The 23,782-nt window shown below is 44.3% G+C and overlaps 1 protein-coding gene across 3 annotated transcripts in view; it reads left to right on the forward strand.

The window, feature by feature from the left end:
• Positions 1-23,782, forward strand: part of VPS35L (VPS35 endosomal protein sorting factor like) — a 142,933-nt gene that overhangs the window by 40,377 nt on the left and 78,774 nt on the right. For 2 of the 3 annotated variants that reach the window (XM_032242833.1, XM_032242832.1), the window contains exons 9-14: positions 6,470-6,529; positions 13,232-13,328; positions 14,325-14,372; positions 15,683-15,776; positions 21,033-21,110; positions 21,624-21,746. In XM_032242833.1, coding sequence (XP_032098724.1) covers positions 6,470-6,529; positions 13,232-13,328; positions 14,325-14,372; positions 15,683-15,776; positions 21,033-21,110; positions 21,624-21,746 — 500 coding nt within the window. Of the gene's footprint in view, positions 1-6,469; positions 6,530-13,231; positions 13,329-14,324; positions 14,373-15,682; positions 15,777-17,078; positions 17,147-21,032; positions 21,111-21,623; positions 21,747-23,782 lie in introns of those variants that run through there. The other variant, XM_032242834.1, reaches the window with a different exon arrangement.

Raw genomic sequence — 23,782 nt, forward strand, 5'->3', positions numbered from 1 at the left:
TGTCAAATCATACACCAGTGGTCTTTGACGTGTCCATGCACACGGCTTACCTTTAGGGGGTGAGGCACTCACTGGTGGGGAGGGGCTGGGGGCTGTGTCTGGCTCCCCTACAGCCCTATTTCTCCTGTGAGTTAACCTCTTAGCCTTCTGATTCCCTTTCTAGCCTCTCCTAAGTTTCTTTCATATGAGTCAGCTTCTCTGAGCGAGATTAGCCCTGGGACACTGATTAGCTCTATCCTGCCAGGCTGACCAGACCCAGTCAGCTTACTCACCTTGCAAGAGCTCTGGCCAGCAGCGCCCCAGCCCCGTCCTGGACTCGCCGGGCTGTGGTACAGATGCCTGCCATCCTTGTGTCCTGGAAAGTAGCTGGGCTGGGAGTTGGGAACAGCAGTGCTAAACCTTCAACAGATGATGACCTCTGGCAGACTGTTCAGGTGCTTTGCAGATATTAAGTCCCACAGTCTGCATAACAGCTCTGTGAGGTGGGTTGTTATCCTCATTTTATAGATGAGGAACCTGAGGCATGGGGAAGGAAAGTAGCGTGCCCAGGGTCGCTGGCAAAGTGAACTGCAGAGCTGGGACTCAGCTAGCTCTCTGCAGTCAAAGCACCTACTTTATGTCTTTTTATACATTGCTCATGGGGGAATGCGTATACTTTTTTTTTTTTTTTTTTTTTTTTGAGGCAGGGTCTCATTTAATTGCCCAGGCCAGAGTGCAGTGGTGTGATCATGGCTCACTGCAGCCTGATTTCCTGGATCTCCTGAGATCCTTTTGTCTCATCTCCCAAGTAACTGGGACCACAGATGTATGCCACCATGCCCAGTTAATTTTTTTTTTTTTTTTCTAGCTATGGGATCTCACTGTGTTGCTCAGGCTGGTCTCAAACTCTGGGAATCAAGCCAAACTCCCACCTTGGCCTCCCAAAGTGCTGGGATTATGGGCGTGAGTCACTGTACTCAGCCTAAATGTGTATATGTTTAACCCAACAGTTTTACCTCTGGGAACTTATCCCATTTGGAATAGCAAACTATAAGAAGCAACTCCAGTGGCCAATAGGGAGCTTGCTAAATAAATTATGGTGTGTCTGTATAGTGGAGTGCTAGTGGCTCTGTGAAATGAGGATGGGCTTTGTGTACCCACAGGGAAAGATCTCTGGAGGAGGTATTATTAAGTGGAGGAGTCAGGATTTAGGGCAGCTATGGAGTGTGTCACCTTTTATGTATGAGGGGAAGAAAAGGCTGGGCATGGTGGCTCACACCTGTAATCCCAGCACTTTGGGAGGCCAAGGTGGGCAGATCACTTTGAGCTCAGGAATTTAAGACCAATTCGTAACATGGCAAAACCCTGTCTCTACTAAAAATAAAAAAAATTAGCCAGGTGAGGTGGTACACGTCTGTAATCCCAGCGATTCGGGAGGTTAAGGTGGGAGAATCACTTGAACCTGGGAGGCAGAGGTTGCAGTAAACCGAGTTCAAGCCACTGCACTCCAATCGGGATGATAAAGCAAGACTCTGTCTCAAAAAACAACAACAACAACAACAACAAAAAAAAACGGAGAAAAAAGAAGGAAAGGGCCGGGCATGGTGGCTCATACCTGTAGTCCTGTAATCCCAGTACTTTGGAAGGAGGGTGAGGCAGGAGCATCACTTGAGGCCAGGAGTTCAAGATCATCCTGGGCAACATAGCAAGACCCCATCACTACAAAAAAATCAGAAAAATAGCTGGATGTGGTGGTACGAGCCTATAGTCCCAGCTACTCAGGAGACTGAGGCAGGCAGATTCCTTGAGCCCAGAAGTTTGAGACTGCAATGAGCTGTGATCATACCACTTCACCCTAGCTAAATTGAGACCCTGTCTCAAAAAGAAAAAAAGAGTAAAAATCAGAATACATGTTCATATTCACTTGTGTTTCTCTGAGGAGAGATTAGAAGGATACCCAAGAAACTGATAGAAGTGGTTTCTCTCAGAGGGTGTACAGGGCAGTGAGGTGGATGGGATGGGCCAGGAGAGAAACTGCACTCAGTGCCTTCTGCAGCCGTTTTTGAATTTTGACCCACGGGAATGTTTCACCTATTCAAAACCAAACATTCACACAAAGTAGCTGCTTTCAGCACTTCCGAGGGTCTTCGTCCTTCCTCTCCACTTCAGAATGGTGTTCCCAGGGTGCTGTTGTTTTCTTGTGAATAATATTCCTCAGGGCTGTGCAGGCTGCCTGCATGGACAGGCGCTCAAAGACTCTTTGTTAAGGTTTGGGGCTAATGAGCGTTCATTTTGTAAAAAAAGGAGTGAAATCCTGTCTTGCTTGATGGAAATGTGGAGTCCCGAGCTCCGTTTTTCTGCACATGATCATTACTCTGCTCTAAAAGAAGATGCATGACAGTACAGGGACAGGTGTTTCGTGGTTGTTGGCATCATTGACAAGAGGGTCAGAGCATCTTGCTGTGCCAGGAACGCAGGCTAGGGCCCCAGCATCCAGAGACTGGCATGTACAGTGTGAAGATGTGTGCCTGGCTTCAGCTGGGATTTCACTAGAGGCATTGGGCACAGAGGTGAGCTTCTGGCTTCAATTCCTGCTCCTTTCCTTTCAGGGTTGTGTGAACTTGAGCCTCAGTTTCTCCACCTGTAGAATGGGGCTATCATAGACCCTGCCTCCAAGAGTTTCTGGGGAGGATTAAATGAGAGGATTCATAGGAAGTGTAATGCCTCTTCTCTTGTAAGAGTTTGCTGTCAGGATTAGAGTAAACAACTTTGAATAGTGCTTAGACAGAGTAGGTGCTCAGAAAATGCTAGCTGTTACCACTGTTACTATTTATCTATTTTAGTGTCTTTGATATATAAGAAAGCAAATCAAGATAGGAAATAAATCTAGGATCAAGTGTTATTTCTCAGAATAGTTGTCTACTAGCTTAACAATAGACAAGTAGCTTTTTTTCAGTCAAAAATAATTTTGTAGTTAAAGGCTTCCTAAGATATGACAGTGAGGCCCCAAATGGTGACTCATATCTATAATCCCAGCACTTTGGGAAGCCAGGGCAGAAGGATTGCTTGAGCCCAGGAGTTTGAGACCAGCCTGAGCAACATGATGAGACCTTGTCTCTATAAAAAATTTAAAAGTTAGCCAGGCATGGTGGTGCGTGCCTTTGGTCCCAGCTACTCGGGAGGTAGAGGTGGGAGGATCCCCTGAGCCCAGGAAGTTGAGGCTGCAGTGAGCTGTGATTGCACCTCTGCACTCCAGCCTGGGCGACAGAGCAAAACTCTGTCTCTAAAAAAAAAAATAAAGTAAAAAAGAATATGAAGATAAAATACAATTTTTTAAAAAAACAGTTTTATGACAACTTTTGTGTAGCAATAAAGATGTTTTGTGCTAGATTCATTCTGTGCACCATGGGAGGTGGGCAGTTACGCAGCTGCCTAATGTGGTTTGCTGTGTGGTGGTCCGAGGTAACACTGCATGCATCCCTAATGCCAGCGTTCTGGGGTTATCACAGGGGAGGCCTCTCTCTGCATGAGGTGTGGCTGCTGTAGGGAACCCATAGCCCCTGGTAAGGAAAGTGCATTCTGCCAGGAGGAAAAAGGCAGGTGGCTTGGAGAACTGGGGCTTGTTCTCTTGAGGCCTTCCAGGGGCTTCTAAATGGAGCCAGTGGTTTGGAGCAGTGCTTCTCATACTTGGCTGCGCATTGAAATCACCTGGGGAGCTTTCCAAACACCCCCAAAGTCCCAGCTGCATCCATACCATTCATATGAGGACCTCTGAGGATGGACACAAACATCCACATATTTTCAAGAGTCCCAGGTGCTTGGAGTCCGCAGCCCAGTTTGAGAAGCACTGGCTCAGAGGGAAGAGGCTTGTTGCTGTTTCTTGTTGCAAGGGGAGGCTTGTTGCTGTTTCTGTAGATTCCAGAGGCAAGGCAAGTTTTAGCTCAAAGACCCACTGGTGTCTGCCTAAATTACTGGTTCTCACACTTTAATGTGTGTAAGGAATTCCTCGCAGGTTATTCAAAATCCATATTCCTAGTCCTCATCCTCCAAACTATTCTTTTTCTTTTTAGGAGGCAGTGTTTTACTCTATTGCCCCAGGCTGGCTGGGATGCATTGGTACAATCATAGCTGCTGCTGCTTTTTTTTTTTTTTTTTTTAATGTAGTCTTGCTCTGTTGCTCTGTAGCCAGGCTGGAGTGCAGTGGCACTGTCTCGGCTCACTGCAACCTCCGCCTCCTGGGTGATTCTCCTGCCTCAGCCTCCTGAGCAGCTGGGACTACAGGTGCACGCCACCACCCCCAGCTAATGTTTGTATTTTTAATAGAGACGGAGTTTCACCCATGTTGGCCAGGATGGTCTTGATCTCTTGACCTCATGATACACCTGCCTTGGCCTCCCAAAGTGCTGGTATTATAGGCATGAGCCACCACACCCAGCCCACAATCATAGCTTCTATCTCTGCCTCTCAGGTGGCTGGGACTACAGGTGTGCACTACCATGCCTGGCTATGAAGTATTCTTTTCCAGTAGCTATAAGGTGGGAATCTGCATTTTCAGCAAGTGCCTTCAGGCAATTTTAATGTAGCTGGTCCAAGGCCAGGCATGGTGGCCCACACTTATAATCCCAGCACTTTGGGAGGCTAAAGCAAGCAGATCACTTGAGCCCAGGAGTTCAAAACAAGCCTGGGCTGGAAACATAGGGAAATCCCATCTCTACAAAAAAATAATTAGCCAAGCATGCTAGCGTATGCCTCTAGTCCCAGCTACATAGGAGGCTGAGATGGGGGGATTGCTTGAGCCCAGGAGGTGGAGGCTGTAGTGAGCTCTGATCACGCCACTGCATTGCAGCCTGGTGACAGAGTGAGAGCCTGTCTAAATGAATGAATGAATGAATGTGCGTAGGTAGGTATGTAGGTAGGTGGTCCACACTAGGAGAAGCACCTGGGTGGTACGTCTTCACTTGGCTGGCTTCCTTCACTTAATCCTAACATTGTTTCTTCTCTTGATATCATTTGATCCCACGTTCTTTGACCTGAAATGATCCTTGTATTTTCCTGTCTCTGTTTCCATGTATGGACAAGGAGTGTTGTTCTTTACTGCCCTGAATAATGGGGTTATGAGAAAAAAAAAAGGAAATATTTTCACATTGAAGGTGACTTAGGAGAGCTTAGAAAATGAGTAAGAACTATAGTTTTTACCTGGCATATCGATAACATTTTCCAAAACACATGCACAGAATAAATAAAACTTGCGCTACCAGTTTAGGAGTTTAGGCTGTGCACCTGTTTGTGTAAAAAGTTTTACTGGAACACAGCCACATCCATTTGTTTGCGCATTGTCTGTGGCCACTTCTGTGCTACAGTGGCCAAGATGAGTCATCAAGAAAGTGACCTGTGACCTGCAAAACCTCAAGTATGTTCATCCATCCAACAAATACTGAGTACCCACTGTGTGCCAGAAACTGATCAGTACTGAGAATATGTCAGTGAACAAAACAAGCACAAATCTCTGCCCTTGTGGAGCTTGCATTCTAGTTGAATTTCAAATTCTGATGGTTCTGGGCACCAGGCATGTCACATAAAAGAGTAAAAGCACACTGATGATGAGATACAGTGGGGGGTGGTGGAGACTGTGGCAAACTGGGTGGGACAGCTACTAACTTGCTCTAGCTGTGTGTTACCCTATAGAGATATGGCCATAGTTTTGGCATATTTTATGTGAAGAAGGAGGAAATACGCACGTGGGTTCTCCCAGATTACAGAGTTTGTTTTATTTTTTGAGACAGGGTCTTGTTCTCTCACCCAGGTTGGAGGCCAGTGAGCGATCATGGCTCACTGCAGCCTTGAACTCCTGGGCTCAAGCAATCCTCCCACCTCAGCCTCCCAAGTAGCTGAAACTACAGGTGTACACTGCCATGCCTAGCTAATTTTTAAATTTTTTTGTACATACCTGGTCTTACAGTGTTGCCCAGGCTGCTCTTGAATTCCTGGGCTCAAGCAGTCCTGCTGCCTCAGCAGCCTCCCAAAGTGGTAGGATCACAGGTGTGAGTCACTATGCCTGGCCTCTCCCAGTTTTTTCTTGTTGGTAACCAATTCAAAAAATGTTACAGCACTTTGTGGGCTGTTGTGGTGTGGCCACACACAACTGGTCACAGGCTGGACTCGGCCCACGGGCTGCCCATTTTCGCCTCTGGCCTAGCATAGAATGCGGACCATAGTCTGGGTACTGGAGATACCTGAGGCTCGTTTAGACACCAAAGGGCAAAACCATCACTTTCCTGCCTTTCAAAGAAAGTAAAAATCTACTTGAAAAACTAAAAACAAAAACAAAAGAAACGTGGGTTAAAATCTGTCCCACCAGGTGGCAGCATACCATCACAAGTTAAAGCCTGTCTGGGCGATGATACTTTTGGGCCCCTAATTAACAAACATTTATTTAGTGTTTGCTCCCTAAAGAGTGTGATACTAACACCATCTGTCCTTTTCCTCCCAGGAAAGCTTGTGTACGAGCGCATCTTCTCCATGTGTGTGGATAACCGCAGTGTCTTACCAGGTAATGTCACAGCTGTTCCTGGGGTGTCATTCTGCCCTGGAGTCAGGACTAGAAAGTTTTTTATTGAGTTAGGATTCATTTTGGCTTGATCAAGTTTTTAATTTTGGGTGTGTTAAAGTAAAAGAAACGCCTTTGAAGATTTCTAGTCATCTCAGTCTTCTAAAAACATTAGAAGGTTTCTAAATGACCTGTCTGGGAACCCAGGCAAGTAATTTGAATCTGCAAGAATGAAAAGGCATTACAGTTAGATTCAGTTGAACTTTCACACCAGCTTATTTCCCCCTGCTGCTTGACTTTAATCTTTTTCCTATGTATCTTTCTCTCCTAAGAAGCAAACCGCTTGGGGGAAAAAAAAAACAACTTTATGTATATGAATGACATAGGTATATGAATGAACAGTGTCAAATAGATCAATAGTAATTGATGCTTTGAATTCACAGTCTATACCCAAGTGATTTTGCATTAAATTGACAGTCAATCCATTTTAAATTCCTGGGAGGTTATAATGGGACAAGTGGATGATGAGTTTCTTCTGTCATATAAATTGTAAGAACGATGTGTCTGGCAATGCAGGACTCTGAGCTGCATCGTCCTTTCCCTTTATCTTCTTAACTTCCAAGCACTGCTATGAGGAAACGTTCTCATCTGTCAAAGCCAGAGCAACCAGCTTGCTCCATTGCGGCTCCACGTCCCTCTCCTCCTGTAGTGGGACTCCCTAGGAGGTGAATAGAAAGTGTTTGTGGCAGTAACCTATAGCGTGACCTATATTCTTCCTTCCTTCCTTTATTCCTCCCTCCCTCCCCTTCTCCTTCCTTTTTCTTTTCTTCTCCCTCCTCCTCTCCCACCCTCTCCTTTTCCTTCTCCCTCTGCTTCTTCTCTGTCCATCTGTTGATCAGTCTACCTTTATGGGTTTGTTTTTTTTTTTTTTTTTGTGACAGAGTCTTGCTCTGTCACCCAGGCTGGAGTTCAGTGGTGTGATCTCTACGTTGCAACCTCTGCCTGCCGGATTCAAGCATCAGCCTCCTTAGTAGCTGGGACTACGGGCGCCTACCACTATGCCCTGCTAATTTTTGTATTTTTAGTAAAGATGGGGGTTTTACCATGTTAACCAGGCTGGTCTCAAACTCCTGACTTCAAGTAATTGGTCTGCCTTGGCCTCTCAAAGTACAGGGAATGTAGGTATAAGCCGCCATGCCTAGCCCTTTTTTTTTTTTAATTTAATTTTTTTTTTTTTTTTTTCGAAGACCGAGTCTCGCTCTGTCACCAGGCTGGAGTGCAATGGCATAATCTTGGCTCACTGCAACCTCTTCCTCCTGTGTTCAAGCAATTCTCCTACCTCAGCCTCCTGAGGAACTGGGACTACAGGCATGTGCCACCATGCCCGGCTAATTTTTGTATTTTTAGTAGAGACAAGGTTTCGCCATGTTGGCCAGGATGGTCTTGATCTTTTGACCTCATGACTCGCCTGCCTCAGCCTCCCAAAATGCTGGGATTATTTTTTCATCTTTGTAGACACGGGGTCTGCCTATGTTGCCTAAGCTGCTCTCAAACTCCTGGGTGCAAGCGATCATCCCACCTCAGCCTCCCAAAGTGCTGGGATTATAGGTATGAGCCACTATGCTTGGCCTACCTATCTGTCTTTTTAATACTGTTTAATGTGCGTGTTTGTCAGAAAGAAAGAGACAGAACTCTACAGGCCTTTAGTTCTCAAAATGCTTTTAGGAGCCATCTTGTTTTATCATAGATGGGCAGACCCAGTATGGAAGAGTCTTTCCCAGGGCTCTGCCACCAGCTAGTGAGAGCCTTGCTCTTAGCGCTGCACCTACATTGTCCAATACAGCAGCCACCGGCCACATGTGGCTCTTGAGCACTTGAGATATGGCCAGTCCAAATTGAGATGCGCTGTAAGTAATAAAAAAGACATTGAATTTCAAAGACTCGGTACAAGTAAAAGATGGTAAAGTGGCTCACTAATAGTGTTTATGTTGATTACGTGTTGAAATGGTATTCTGGATGAATCGGGCTGAAGTACGTGATTAAAATTAATTTCCCCAGTTTTATTTTACCTTTTTAATGTGGCTCACATGGTTTTTCTTTGGGACCCTCCATGCCACTGTGTCACACCTGTGATCATGTTTTTTTCAGCAGTTCCTCCCATGTTCTGGGCATCCCAGGGTTGGAGGCAGTGATCCGGGAAAGGCAGGCAGAGGCCAGCCCAAGTAGAAAGGAAAGTCCTTCTCTGCCAGCTTGAGGATTTGAGAAATCTGCATCCATTTTTTAAAAAATTATTATTATGTTTTTTCTTGCGACGGAGTCCCGCTCTGTTGCCCAGGCTGTAGTGCAGTGGCACGATCTTGGCTCACTGCAACCTCCACTTGCCGGATTTAAGTGATTCTCCTGCTTCAGACTCCTGAGAAGCTGGGATTAGAGGCACACGCCACCGTACCCAGCTAATTTTTGTATTTTTAGTAGAGATGGGGTTTCACCACGTTGGCCAGGCTGGTCTTGAACTCCTTCCTGACCTCAGGTGATCTGTCCGCCTTGGCCTCCCAAAGTGCTGGGATTATAGGCTTGAGCCACCACACCCAATCAAATCCATTCAATTAATTCACACTTGCCAGCATATAACATGCTATATCATCGGCAGTAAACTTGAGCCAACAGGTGGGATTGAACCAAAATAGGTATTTATTTATTTATTTTTTGGCAACAACATCATTTAAAAAAATTTTTTTTTTGATACAGGCTCTAATTCTTCGTATTGTTGTATACCCAGCCTCTTTAAAATTTTCATATTTATCTGCCTGACCCCCAGAGGCATTTGAGTTTGTCTCTACTGCAATATAATCTTCCTTCTCCCAGTCGTCAGTGACTATACAAACAACACTTTAGGGCCAATTAAGGAAAAATTACTAATAATTAACTCCCTGCCTAAACTAAAAAGTTCAAAACAACAGGTCAGTCCTTGTTTAGATATGTTAATTATAACACTTTTATCACCAAAATTCTTTCCTTTCTAAATAACTATTTTTGACCTTGAGCAAAGAAAATCATGGTTGTTTTTTTCTTTAAATGATATCATTGTTTGTAAATCTTCATCTGTTTGTGTTCACTCCCGTTCCAAGAATCTGAAAAAAGCAGTAGATTATTTTTTTCAAAGTTTGTTGGTGATCTGAGGAATGATTCTTAAGTATAATTATCATGAAAGCTTTGGAAATCTACTGTGCAGAATTCTGCCTGAAGAGATTATGTGTGAAGAGAAATTTGGTGGCATCTGTACTCATTCTTTCCATTTGAATCAAGTTCTCTTGGGTGAATTTCATACTTGAGCCCTTTGCCTTCAGGAGTTTTAACTAAGGTATAGCTCTTCTGAGTTGAGAAAGACACAGTATCTTTTGGGTGCATGAAAAGCACACACTACTAGATGCGGTCATTTTCTCTCAACAGTTCTTAATCCAGCATATGTGTAAAGAGGCCAGGGACTCTGACGTCAAATCATTTTATTTCCAGGTTGGGAGAAATCATTTGGGTTTATTGTATTATGGTTCCCATATCATCTTCTCGGCATTCCCATCTTCAGTCTTGCCCTGTGGCTGTTGTGGGCCACATGGGGATAAGCAGTGGCCTTAACTGACCTGGCCTTTCCAGCACATGCTAACTCAGATGGTGCCAATCCCTATAACACTGTTATGTAAAGAGACCTCTTGCTGCTAGGGTAGAGACTTGGCAAATAAATGAAAGAACTAGACTCATTGGTCTCCTGCCTCCTCTTAAAATATCCACAGAAGTTCAGGTTTGAAAAAAAGCACCGTAAAAGAAAAATAAGTGGGTGCTAGAAAGAGAACCTCTGTTCTTGGTTATATTGACGTGTCTTCTGAATTAATTTCCAGATTTTGAAGGATTCCCCACATAGCAACCCAGGTGCCAAAGTATAAACTGTGTCATGTCATGCCACTCCTGTGCTCAGAACCCTTCAGGGGGTTCCTGTTATGTTTAGAAAAACTCTTAAACTCCTCACCAAGGCTTCAGCCCTGCATGAACTGGCTTCTGATGCTGGCCACACCCCATTCTCCTCAGCAAATTAGCTTGCTTTTTGTTCTTTGACCATAGTGAGGTTATACCTACCTCAGGGCCTTGCACTTGCTGTTTTCTCTACCTGAAATACATTTCTCCCATATCTAGGCATGGCTGACTCCCTTTCCTAATTCAGGGCTCAGCTCAAATGCCGCTTCTGTGGGAGCCTTCTCTGACCACTGCATCTAATGAGCCTCCTCCCCTAAATCTCACTCAAGTCACTCTTTATTCCAGTACCTAGTTTAATATCTTTAATAGTACTGACTGCTGTTAGATGTTATATTACTTGTTTGCTTGCTTATTTTTTTTTTCCTGTTTATCATTTGTCTCCCATCTACCGTGTGCACTGTTGTCTCCCCAAAGCCTAGAGCATCACCTTTAGTTGGGCCTTAAAGCATCTGTGTTGGGCACATGAAGTAAAGGAATATAATATTTAGTTTGCTATAAGATCTTAAAGTCCTGCATAACATAATCCTTTTCCTAAATTATCTCTTGAGCTGGCAGGAAAGCCTAAAGATTCTGTTTTGGTGTATGCAGATTGTCATATAGCTTGCAGTCAATGTATGTATGCAGGGCAACCCGCCTTTAGCCTGATTTCCAACTCTTTCAGGCAACCTGAACCACTGTTTGTTTTAGCCTTTGCTGAACCTCGGCTCCTGCAGCTATAGAGTGAGAGGTTTTGTAGGTGATCTCAGAGACCTATTTTTGCTTTTGGATTTTAAGCCACAAAATTCAGTCATAGGAAGGGAAATTAACACTGCTCCTCCCTTTCCCCAAAGAGAAGATTGACAAATGAATTTAAGAATAACTGCTATCTTCTTCTGTCTGGATCTCTTGAAAGTAGGAAAAAAGTTACTTCATGTGTACAGATTCAGGCCAGAAAGGGGAAAATGGTCATTTCCCATCCTTTTGAAAATGGTAAGCAAATAGTTCTCAAGTGAATGAAGCATGCCAGACATCCAAAAATAGATTGAGGAGATTGCAATTTCAAAATATCTGCAGTTGTGATTAGTGACTGTTCTCTGCTAGTGAAGTACCTAGAAGTTTGTCTTTTTTGCTGATTCTATACAAATTTTGATCACCGTAAGATACCAACAAGTGACAGAATCAGGGATGAAAATGACTCATTGCAAAACAGGATGAGAGCCAACAAGCTTAGAATCATTTGCTATATTCTAAAGTAATTAACTTCTACTTTTTATTTATTCATTTATTTTTTTGAGACAAGGTCTTGCTCTTTCTTACTCTGTCTCACTCTGTCCCACTCTGCCTAGGCTGGAGTGCGGTGGCTCGATCATAGCCTCAAACTCCTGGGCTCAATTGATCCTCCCACCTCAGCCTTCCAAGTAGCTGGAACTATAGGTGTGAACCACTGTGCCTGGCCAGCTTCTCTCTTTTTGAATTAATCTAAAAGTATCAAACACCCAGTGGTGGGATCTTTGCCAAAATCATTTAGAAGAAATCATTTCCATATGAGAGTTTAACGTGGCCTTCATGATGTTGATGTTTTGTTTTTTTCTTTCATTTCTTCATATTCTCTTTCATTCCTTAAGATTATGTCAAGTCCAGAACTGTGAGAAATAAATTTCTGCTGTTTAAAAATATGTATGTCAAAATCAGGGTTGGGTATCAGTTCCAGAAAACTCGAAATAACAGTAATGAGGGTCAGGGCTGATGGGGCAGCTAGCCCCTGGTACCAAGGATCCTCACTTGTGTCTTGTTGCTCTCATGATTCAATATGGCTGCAGAGGTTCCAGCTGTCATGTCTGCATTCCAGTCAGTGTGCAGGAAGAAGGAGTGAGGGAAGGCAGGCCCCTTCCCTTAAAGATACTTCTCAGAAGTTGCCCTTCTATTTATATATCCTGGGACTAGAACTTGACCCACCGGACCACACTTAGCTGCAGGGATAGCCCTGTGCCCTGCAGAAAAACTGCACGTTCTTTAATTAAAGAGGAAGAGAATAGCTAATGAAGTAAACTGTCAGTTTCACCACAAGGTGATGTGTCTCTTGGAGCCAGTCTTGAGCTGGCAACATAATTCTGGCTGATTTCTCACCTCAGGGGCCTTGCTTTACCTTCCTCTGACCCAAGTGATGTGTAGAGCGAAAGCTTAGATCATGTTTCATGTTGCAGTCTCAGGCCCCTGAGGCATCTGGAATTCTCAGCAATGTTGTCTTAGTTACTGGTGGGTAACCAAGAACCTCTGGATTGTATTAGAGGCAGTGGCTAACAATGTAGGCTGCAGGGCCAGACTGCCTGGGTTGAATTCCAGCTCGGAGATTTGCTTGCTGTGTGCCTTGGGTGAGTCACTACATTCCTCTGTGCCTTGGTCTCTGCATCTATAAAAGAAGATAATAAAAGTACATACCTCAGAGGTTGCTATATGGGATCGGGTGAGCTGTCTGTAAAGCACTGTGAACAGCACTTGGCACTTAGAAAGCCCATGTTTGTGTAAACTATTGTTATCATCAATTGCTTCCTAATAATGATATTTGGAAGGAAACACACAGGCTGAGTACCTCACACCCTTTTCTGCTCCAGGATAATGTGTTCCCATCCTGCGACTCATAGCAGCTATAAAAGATCCTGAGATTTAGGAGGGCTGACGAGTCTTATTTTTGTATTACAGATCACTTCTCTCCAGAGAATGCAAATGACACGGCCAAGGAAACATGCCTAAATTGGTTTTTCAAGATTGCTTCCATCAGGGAACTCATTCCGAGATTGTATCCTTTTTTTATTGTCTGATGATTTTGAAGATAGGCCAAAGAGTTGTACTGTTAATAGAAGCCATGTGATGGGATGTCCTGACATTCTCGTTGAAAATTTGATCCCATTACAGTTCCAACCTGAAAATACAGGGCAAGCCACCTTGTAGAAGCCCTTGGACTCTTCCTCTCTCCAAACAGTTTTCTTTTACTTTTTTTTTTTTTTTTCTGAGATAAGGTTTTGCTCTCGTTGCTCAGGCTGGAGTGCATGGGGCGATCTCAGCTCACTGCATCCTCTGCCTCCTGGGTTCAAGTGATCCTCCTGCCTCAGCCTCTCAAGTAGCTGGGATTACAGGCATGCACCACCATGCCAGCTAATTTTGTGCATTTAGTGGAGACAGGGTTTCTCCATGTTGGTCAGGCTGGTCTCGAACTCCTGACCTCATGATCCACCCGCCTGGGCCTCCCAAAGTGCCGGGGTTACAGACGTGAGCCAGTGTGTTCTGCGTATTGTCTTTTACTTTGAATATGATGCCGTGTGTCAGGCTTTTGTTTCCTTGAGGAACATTCCCACATTAATTCTCTCAGTTAAAATGCTTTATATTTGTGTTTTCTCTGATTCCAAGAGCTTGAAAGAAAGGATCAAGCTTTGCAGGGCAAATGCCAGTACTGAAGAACAGAGAGTTCGACTTACACATAAGTTGCATCTTAGTTATCTGAAGTTCATTCTTTCCCCATAAAGCCTTGATTAGAAATACTCAAAACCCAGTTTATATTTCATCATGCAACTGTGAGTCAACATGTAACATTTTCCGCAATTTATTTTAAATAAGTATGAAACTTTGGAAACCATATGTAGAAACCATAAGCTCCCTTGGTTCTCTGGATTGTTGAGGTCCATTGTGGTCCCCATGTCCTAAGACCTGCCTTCTTCTGTTCATGGATTGTTTAGTCTTTTCTCCATAGAGAATAGACCTTCTGGAAAATGTCTTCCTTAACAGGATGTTTTTGTAGTTACGTGGAAGCATCCATCCTGAAATGTAACAAATTCCTCTCCAAAACGTAAGGCTCTTCTGTAATATCTAGGACCATAACATTTCTGAAAATGTCCCGTGTGTACACACACAGTAATGGCAATGTGATAGTAGGCATTATTCACTGAGTACTTAGTGTATGTTAAGCAACTTCTGTGCATTTTCTCATTGAATCCAAATGAAACTTAGTGAAGTAGAGAAACCATCTTCATGCCCATATTAGGGCGAAGAAAGCTCAAACCTGAAGAAGTTGATTGAGTTGGTCATGGAAGATCAGCTCAACTGGATTTGAATCTTGGCTTTACCGATACTAGATGTATGGTCTTGAGCAAATTATTTAGAGCCCCAGAACCTCAGGCTCCCTCTCCTGGGAACATGGCCCTCAAGAAGAGGTCTCAGGGGTCCTTTGGGTCACACTTGCAACAATGAGAATCATACCTGGCACACAGTGGGCCTGTGATCAGTGTTGGCTACTGCTGTTGTTGATGATGATGATGATGATGAAATTGATGACATCAGAATCAGAAGCCTTTGCCCTTAGTGGCTTAGGCCCATGCTACTCTAATTTATCTCAGTGTTTTGAGAGTAGTTACAGGACATGGGGGACCCAGAGCTGCCTTCTGCAGGGCAGGTGCAATGCTGAGTCATGTTAGATAGCTGGATAATAAATTCCTTGAAGCCAGGGAGTGACTGATTGATGGTGCTCCACAGATAGCTCTTCTGATTGGATTTAGAATTTATCTCAAATGTGTTGGATTTGGATCTAGGGATGCCTGGAGTCATTTGGGGGATAATACGGGTTCTGAAGAAACAGTTATTTTGCCTCACCAGTTGGAGGAGGATAAGGCCTTACGCAGAGGGAAGACATGTTGCAGGAGTAATAAATCATAATTCATATTGGTGGTGGTGGGGATGCCAGATGCCAGCCTGAGATTCAAGGAAGGGACAGGATACAGGACAGTATATCTGTGGCAAACGAAATAGATGTGGAGAGAAGATCAAGGGCTGCCCAGTCGATGGAAAATAATTGGAGACAAAAACTGTTAAAATTAGTGAAATAAATGTGACCTTGAGTGGGGGAAAAATGTGGTTAGCTTCCAGCACTGAGCAAATTATAAAGAGGAAAGAAATCATTCAGTGAATGAATTGTATGAGAAGAGAAAGACTGTTGTTACATTGCCTTAGAAAACTGAAACTCTGACCTTGGTTTGTTACTGAAACTTGATTTTTTCTCCTGCCCCCAAATTTAGGAAGTTTTCATTTTATCTTTATTTTAAAATAAAAGAACAGCGAGTTCTCTCGTCAAGTGTAATGCTGGCCTCTTTTTGTCTCTTGCAGGGGAATTTCAGAGTGCCTGCCTCGGTTGACATGCATGATCAGAGGGATCGGAGACCCGCTGGTGTCCGTGTATGCCCGTGCCTACCTGTGCCGGGTAGGCCATGCGAGTCGCTGCCCTTGACAGCACGGCTCCCGCCCGTCTCCTTGAATGTTTACACGGGGCTCTCCACCACCCCACAAGTCATTGAGAGAAGGACTTTATTAGCTGCTAATTTTAGATCATGGCTCTGCCACAGAAAGTGGAACTATAGGGTTTGTTTTAAAAATTAATTTTAAAGTAGACCAACTTACCATAGCTCTAATTAGGGGATGTTTAAGGTCATCGTCTTACAAATGAACTGGTTTTCAGAATTAATTGTTTTGCAGTTCTTCCTGGGAAGGAGGCTCCCAGGGCCTTTAGCCTGACAGGTTTTTTTTCATTGACTTGAAACATGCTCTTCCTTTGTCTTGACTTTGATTGCTTTATTAGTTTTCCTCTTGCCAGGGGAGCAGTGTCCCCCATGATGGCAGACCTCAGGGTCTGTGTGGCCTGGCTCAGGTGGCTGCTGTGAAAGGGGCTGCGGGAACTGATTAGAAATTGTTTGCCCATGCCGTGCTTTAAAGCACCATGAGGCTTCAACTAAGCTATTAAGTTTTTTGTGTTTCGAAAAACATAACCAATGAACGGTATGTGGTCTGTCTTTTTTTTTTTTTTTTTTTTGAGACAGAGTCTCACTGTGTCCCCCTGGCTGGAATGTAGTGGTGCCATCTCAGCTCACTGCAACCTCCACCTCCCGGGTTCAAGTGATGCTCCTGCCTCAGCCTCCTGAGCAGCTGGGATTATAGGTGCATGCCACCACGTCTGGCTAATTTTTGAATTTTTATTAGAGATGGGGTTTCACCATGTTGGCCAGGCTAATCTTGAACTCCTGACTTTAAGTGATCTGCCCACCTCGGCCTCCTAAAGTGCTGGGATTATAGGCATGAGCCACTGCATCCAGCCAGTATATGGTCTCTCCATAGTTTTCTTCAACTCACTCAGGGGCTTTGCCTCTGTCAGGACTCCCCTGGCAGTGAGAATCTTTGCCATCGTTCCATGAATGTTGCGCATCCTTAGAGAGGGATCATTGCCCCAGTAAACCCCAGACTTCCTCGAGGACAAAGCTGCAGTTAGAACCTCCCCCATGAGTTTGCACCTTATTAAATCAGAAGGCGAGAACGTGTAGCCTGTGATTTGCTGCTTCTGCGTGACAGCCAGCAAATGTCGGAAGCCCTGTGGTCTCAAGTGTCATGAAAAACTAAGTCAGTGCCCTCAGAGTGAGGAGCTGATATCCATTATGAAGGGCACTTTTTATAGGTCTGGTTTTTGATACTGAGAATGAAAGAAAAAGCCTTTCATTTTTCCTCTTCGTGGCAGAGGCCAAAGGGTGTATGCATCGCCTACTGCTTGAAACCTGGGGGGGATTTTTTATCCAGGGACATCAGGTGTGTGTCCAAGGGCAACTTTTGAATATATTAAAGCTTGACTTCTCCTCCCAAGTCAGTGTTTGCTGAGGTCCTACTGTGCACAAAACACAATGCCGCATACTCTGGGAGAGATGTAAAGAATTGTTTGCATATTTCTTCTTGGTTTTTTTTCTTGAGCCGGAGTTTGGCTCTGTTGCCCATGCTGGAGTGCAGTGGCACGATCTCAGCTCACTGCAACCTCTGCCTCCTAGGTTCAAGTGATTCTCATGTCCTAGCCTCCCGAGTAGCTGAGATTACAGGCGCCTGCCACCATGCCCAGCTAATTTTTGTATTTTTAGTAGAGATGGGATTTCACCATGTTGGCCAGGCTGGTCTTAATTCCTCACCTCAGGTGATTTGCCTTCCCCAGCCTCCCGAATGGCTGGGATTACAGGTGTGAGCTACTGTGTCTGGCTTTGTTTATGTATTTCTGCTCTGCTGCCTTTTGCTTTGTAGAGCACAGCAAATGCTTTGAACACATCTTGATGTCGTTTGAATAAGGCCTGATGTCAGAGACCCTTGATGAAGACTTAGCATCATGCTGTGTATTATGCAGATGATTCTGGTTATTAAAGAGAAATCAGAAAGTGGTGAAGTATGCATTCTTGCAGGCCGGTTCTCTTTTAATGTTTGAAGTCAGGTACATGAGCTAGGGTAGACGATTATGTTTGTTACATATAAAATGCCTTTGAATGGCAGATGCACCTTGAAAACCCAGTGATGATGAGAGGATGCAGAGGACAAAGCAGACCCATTTCAGCAAGACTGGAAAAGTGCCCTGCATCTGTTGAAATCATTTTTGTCAGTCCAGGCAGTGCCTCAATTCCCCTCGTTGGGTAGTTTCTATGTCTTTTAACATAAAAAGAATAAGAGAGGCTGGGGGCAGTGGCTCATGCCTGTAATCCCAGCACTTTGGGAGGCCGAGGTGGGCAGATCACTTGAGGTCAGGAGTTCAAGACCAGCCTGGCCAACATGGCGAAAACCTGTCTTTACTAAAATATACAGAAATTAGCCAGGCGTGATACGGACCTGTGGTCCCAGCTACTCTGGAGGCTGAGGCATGAGAATTGCTTGAACCCAGGAGGCGGAGGTTGGAGTGAGCCAAGATCTTGCCACTACATTCTACCCTAGGTGACAGAGCAAGACTGCCTTAAACAACAACAACAAAATAATAATAAGAGGCAGCCTGTGTATTAGTAAGGATTCTTTCAGTTGCAAGTGGCAGAAACCCAGTTCATACTACTTGAAGCAAAAATAGGAACTTACTGGCCAGTGTCTGGAGAGGCCAGGGGTACTGCAGGCATGGCTGGATTCAGGGCCTCAAAGGGTGCCATCAAGAATTAGCCTCTCCTCACATCGCTCAGCTCTGCTTTCCTCTGAGTTGGCTTCATTCTGTGGCTTGTTTTTTTTATGTGATGGCCCATAGCGGCCTCTGGTTTCCATCCTACCACCTTGGGAAAGTGTGTCTTCTCGCCAGTAAATCTAGCCAGAGCCTCACGGCCGATTCTGGGGGATCACTTCAGGTTGCTTGTTCACCCTTAGACGAGTTGCTGTGGCCATGGATTGGGGTCTGTGTGCTTACTGACTGGGCCTGGGTCACATGCCCCTGCCTTGAACTCAGGGTGGAGTGGATCCAGCTCTACCACAAACCTTATGGTCTGAGAGGAAGGTTTGATTCTCCAGAGATAAAGCTAATCTGCAGACACCAGCAACACGGGGAATGAATGCTGGGCAGGCTGAAACAGCAGATGGGAATCATGAGCAATACTCTTGTCACTCTGGGTAGAAATCTTTTAAACCCAAGCAGGTATCCAAGCTGCCCATTTGGCCCGATGAGAAGAGAAAAACAGAAAACAAAAGCTCTGAGTGGGTGGAGTGTGGGGGAAGCCTGAAGCTGTTTATTAAAGGAAGGTATGATTAACTCCTAAGCCATGGCCCCTTCAGCTCATCTCCATGGCCAGCTTTTGCTGTCACCTAACAGATAATTATTGTCTTTTCTGCAATATTAAGTGGAAGGAGAATCAGAACACGGTAGAACTGGATCTGATGTTTTTTGTTAGTGTGTGTGTGCTTTTTTTAAATCTATGTGCTTGTCCTTGGAAACGGCACTGCTTGTACCCAACAACCATAGAGCTGCTCTTGGAATGCTCACGCCCTGCTGGTTTCAAATGCCATCTGAAAAACATTATTGTTACCCATCATGACCTCTGGGTAGTGGAAGGTGAACTGGAGAATTCTATCCCCATTTGAGGAAACAGGGATCCAGTCTTGCTCTGTTGCCAAGGCTGGAGTGCAGTGGTGCAATCTCGGCTCACTGCAACCTCTACCTTCCAGGTCCAAGTGATCCCCCCACCTCAACCTCCCGAGTAGCTGGGAGGGACTAGAGGTGTCGCCACCACGCCTGGCTAGTTTTTTTGTTTTTAGTAGACACAGGGTTTCACCATGTTGGCCAGGCTGGTCTCAAACTCCTAACCTCAAGTGATCTGCCCACCTGGGCCTCCTAAAGTGCTACGATTACAGGTGTGAGCCACCGCAGCCCAGCCTACGAAGTTGTTTTTGTGGTTAAGCAGCAATTTGGAATTGAAGTGTTTCTGAGGAGCTTAGTTTAAGAAACGCTATGATGTGTTTTAAACATATGAACCCCTCTCCATAGCTCATCCCACCACTTCTCCATCTAACCCCAGTGCCTGGCACCTTCTCTGTGATTAGTAAATTTCTTCAGCTAGAAACATTACAGTCTGTTTTTTAAACAATGAAGTCAGGACCCACTGGATTATAGCTTGTTAAACTTCGTGCTCATCTTATATAAAATGGCATAAAATGTTTTAAAATTGTGTCTGCTCTTATTGCTGCCTTGCAAAGAATGAATTTGTATAGCTTTTAACTAACCGTGTAACTGGGGCAGCACCATATCTGAAATCCAAGCCGACTCTCTCACATACTGTAATCTTTGTGCTTCATCTAGTAAGTATACAACCACATGTGTGTGTATCTTTTTTTTTTTTTTTTTTTGTATACACAATCTTGAGAGTACATTCCTTTTTAGGTCTGCATTGATTTGTTATCTGTTCAGAAATATATTCAGTGCCTTTGGGGAATAGCAACAAAGAGTACTGTAAATGTTGCCCTTTTTTTTTCTCATTAAAAATAGCTTCTGTGGTCTTTCTTATAAAAAAGAAAATAGACTGGGTGTGGTGGCTCACGCCTGTAATCCCAGCACTTTGGGAGGCTGAGGTGGGTGGATCATCTGAGGTCAGGAGTCGAGACCAGCCCGGCCAACATGGTGAAACCCCTTCTCTACTAAAAATACAAAAATTAGCTGGGTGTGGTGGCACATGCCTGTAATCTCCCTACTTGAGAGGCTGAGGCAGGAGTATTATTTGAACACGGGAGGTAGAGGTTGCAGTAAGCCAAGGTTATGCCACCATACTCCAGCCTGGGCAACAGAGTGAGACTCTGTCTCAAAAAAGAAAAGAAGGCTGAGCTCGGTGGCTCATGCCTGTAATCCTAGCACTTTGGGAGGCCGAGGTGGGCGGATCATGAGGTCAGAAATTCGAGACCAACCTGGCCAACATGGTGAAACTCTGTCCCTACTGAAAATACAAACATTAGCCAGGCATGGTGGCACGTGGCTGTAATCTCAGCTATTCAGGAGGCTGAGGCAGGAGAATCGCTTGAACCAGGGTGTCAGAGGTTGCAGTGAGCAGAGATCTCGCCACTGCACTCCAGCCTGGCGACAAAAAAAAATTAATTTTCTAGACTTTTTCCATGTCTACGAACATAGGTAAATATATTTTAATTTACAAAAGTAAAATCATACTGTAGTTATTATTTGCAACCAGTTTTTTCTTTTGTCTGGCTGTAGGTGGGAATGGAAGTGGCCCCACATCTCAAAGAAAGCCTAAATAAGAACTTTTTTGACTTCCTCCTTACGTTCAAACAGGTAAGAGAACACTGTCAGAATAGCTAATAGATATAACAGTTCTATGATAGCAAATTCACAAAACCCATTTGGTTTTCCAAGTTGAGAATGCCTTTAAGCCCTTTAAATGTGCAAGCCCTGGAAAAGATTACACTAGCTTCTGTTGGAGACAATTAAAATGTGTTGATTGTACTGAAGAAGCGGAGAAAGTTAATATGCATGTGTTAACAGGAAACGTCTCCAGTCGATCAGACTTGCTTCTTAGCATCTGCTGGCTCCATTTTTATCAGGCTCCTGCTTTCCACAGCGCTTATTCCCAAAATGGCTCAGCTTGGTGATATGAGAAACTTTCTGCATACATTTTTTTCTGTTTTTTTTTTTTTTTTAAAAAAAAAAAAGACTGAGAAACCAGGCTATTTCTCTCAGGGCTATCCACATGCTTATGAGTATGCACGGTCTGTGAGCTGTGTGTGTTTCGTTTGTTGTTTGATTTTTTTCCCCTCCTTTTCTAAGTGTTTGTTTGGTCTCCTATAGATTCATGGGGATACGGTCCAGAACCAGCTCGTGGTCCAAGGAGTGGAGCTCCCATCGTACCTCCCCTTATACCCGCCTGCCATGGACTGGATCTTCCAGTGCATCTCCTACCATGCTCCCGAGGTAACTGCCAGGTGGCTTCATTGTGATGCTCACCTCCTGTCTGGTGGCAGCCCCTGCACGCTGTGCCCTTTAATGTAAACAGGACCCTTACATAACAGCGTCAGCAGTGTCAGCACTAACCAGCCTTTATAGAGGGCTTGCCATGGTGGCTGGTTCTGTGCTAAGTGCTTTTCTGAAATTGTCTCATTTTAATAACTGTGAGAGGGGAGCGTGGTGGCTCAGAAAGGCCATGTACCTAAGTGAGGCCACACAGCCAGAAAGCAGTTGGTGGCTGGGTGCAGTGGCTCATATCTGTAATCCCAGCACTTTGCAAGGCCAAGATGGGAGGATCACTTGACTTTGGGAGTTTGAGACCAGCCTGGGCAACAGAGTGAAACTCTATATCTCTACAAAAAAAATACAAAAAATTAGCCAGGCATGGTGATACACACCTATAGTCCTAGCTCCTCAGGAGGCTGAGATGGGAGGACCACTTGAGCCCCAGTGTTCAAGGCTACAGTGAGCTGTGATTGTACTACTGCACTCCATCCAGCCTGAGTGACAGAGCAAGACACCGCCTCATTAAAGAAAAAAAGAAGGGGGTTGGTGACTTGATACAAACCCATAGAATTGGGCTCCGTGGCCAACAAGCGTTATTGCCTCTTCACTTACCTTTATATACCCCTTTTGTGTTTATAATCAATAAAGTCTGTAGAGCAGGTATTTTATGGAAGGAAACTAAAACTCAGATGCTTCATTGCTTTTATAAGAATATTTTTCTTTCTTTTTTTTTTTTTTTTTTTTGCCAGTTGAAGTAGTGTCAGGAATTGAAGTGACATCAGAATCATAGCAGACATATGGTTTTTTTCTTCCAAGACTGAGAAGCCATTTTTGTAGAACATGAAGACTGTGATAGGCCGGGCATTGTGGTCTGTGCCTGTAATCCCAGCACTTTTGGGAGGTTGAAGCGGGCAGATCACTTGAGGTCAGTAGTTCAAGACCAGCCTGGCTAGCATGGATATACTAGCCATATATCACCATTCTTGGCTAATTTTTTTTTTTTTTTTAATTTTGAGACGGAGTCTTGCTTTGTCGCCAGGCTAGAGTGTAGTGGCGTGTCCTTGGCTCACTGCAACCTCCGTCTCCTGGGTTCAAGCGATTCCCCTGCCTCAGCCTCCCGAGGAGCTGGGACCACAGGTGCACGCCACCATGCTGGGCTAATTTTTTGTATTTTAATAGAGACGCGGTTTCACCATGGCCAGGATGGTCTTGATCTCCTGACCTCGTGGATCTGCCCACCTCAGCCTCCCAGAGTGTTGGAATTACAGGCGTGAGCCACTGTGCCTGGCCATTTTTTGTATTTTTTTGTAGAGATGGAGTTTCAGCATGTTGCCCAGGCTGATTTTATGTAGAGACCCCAGCTACTATTAAGGCAGAGAATGGCTTGAACCTGGGAGGCAGAGGTTGCAGTAAGCCAAGATCGCACCATTGTACTCCAGCCTGGGCGACAGAGCCTGAGGCTCAAATTAAAAAGAAGACTGTCTTGTGACATGTACCCATTGTTTTTAATCTGATTTTGCCTTTCGCTAAAATAAGAAGAAAAAAAAATAAGCGTTCTCATTTCACCATGTCAATTCTGCTTGTATGTTTCCATCATTCAGTGGAATAGCAAGGGAACAGTAAAAAAAAAAAAAAGACAAGACTGATAGATGAAGCTTTCCTTGTCTTTCTTTGATAGTTGAAAAGAGAGACTAACTACAAAACAAGGATACATAGAGCAAAGCAAAGTTGAAAGACATCTGCCTTTTCCTAGATGTTGTCAACAGATGACTTTAACCAAGCAATCCTACTTTTAAGAATTTATTCTGTAAGTAGGCAAGTGCATAAACATTATAAACACATGCAGATGCACACATGGCTTGTTCATGGTAATGCAGAATTGAAGGCAGGCATCAGAGAGGACTGGTTAAATTATGGTATATGCGTTCAGTGGAATGTCATGGGGCCATTTATAATGACGGAGATTCCTTTTTTTTTTTTTTTTTTTTTTTTTTTTT

Source organism: Sapajus apella, unplaced genomic scaffold, assembly GCF_009761245.1.
Source record: "Sapajus apella isolate SASKATOON/1434 unplaced genomic scaffold, GSC_monkey_1.0 scaffold51, whole genome shotgun sequence".
Classification (NCBI taxonomy): Eukaryota; Metazoa; Chordata; class Mammalia; order Primates; family Cebidae; genus Sapajus; species Sapajus apella.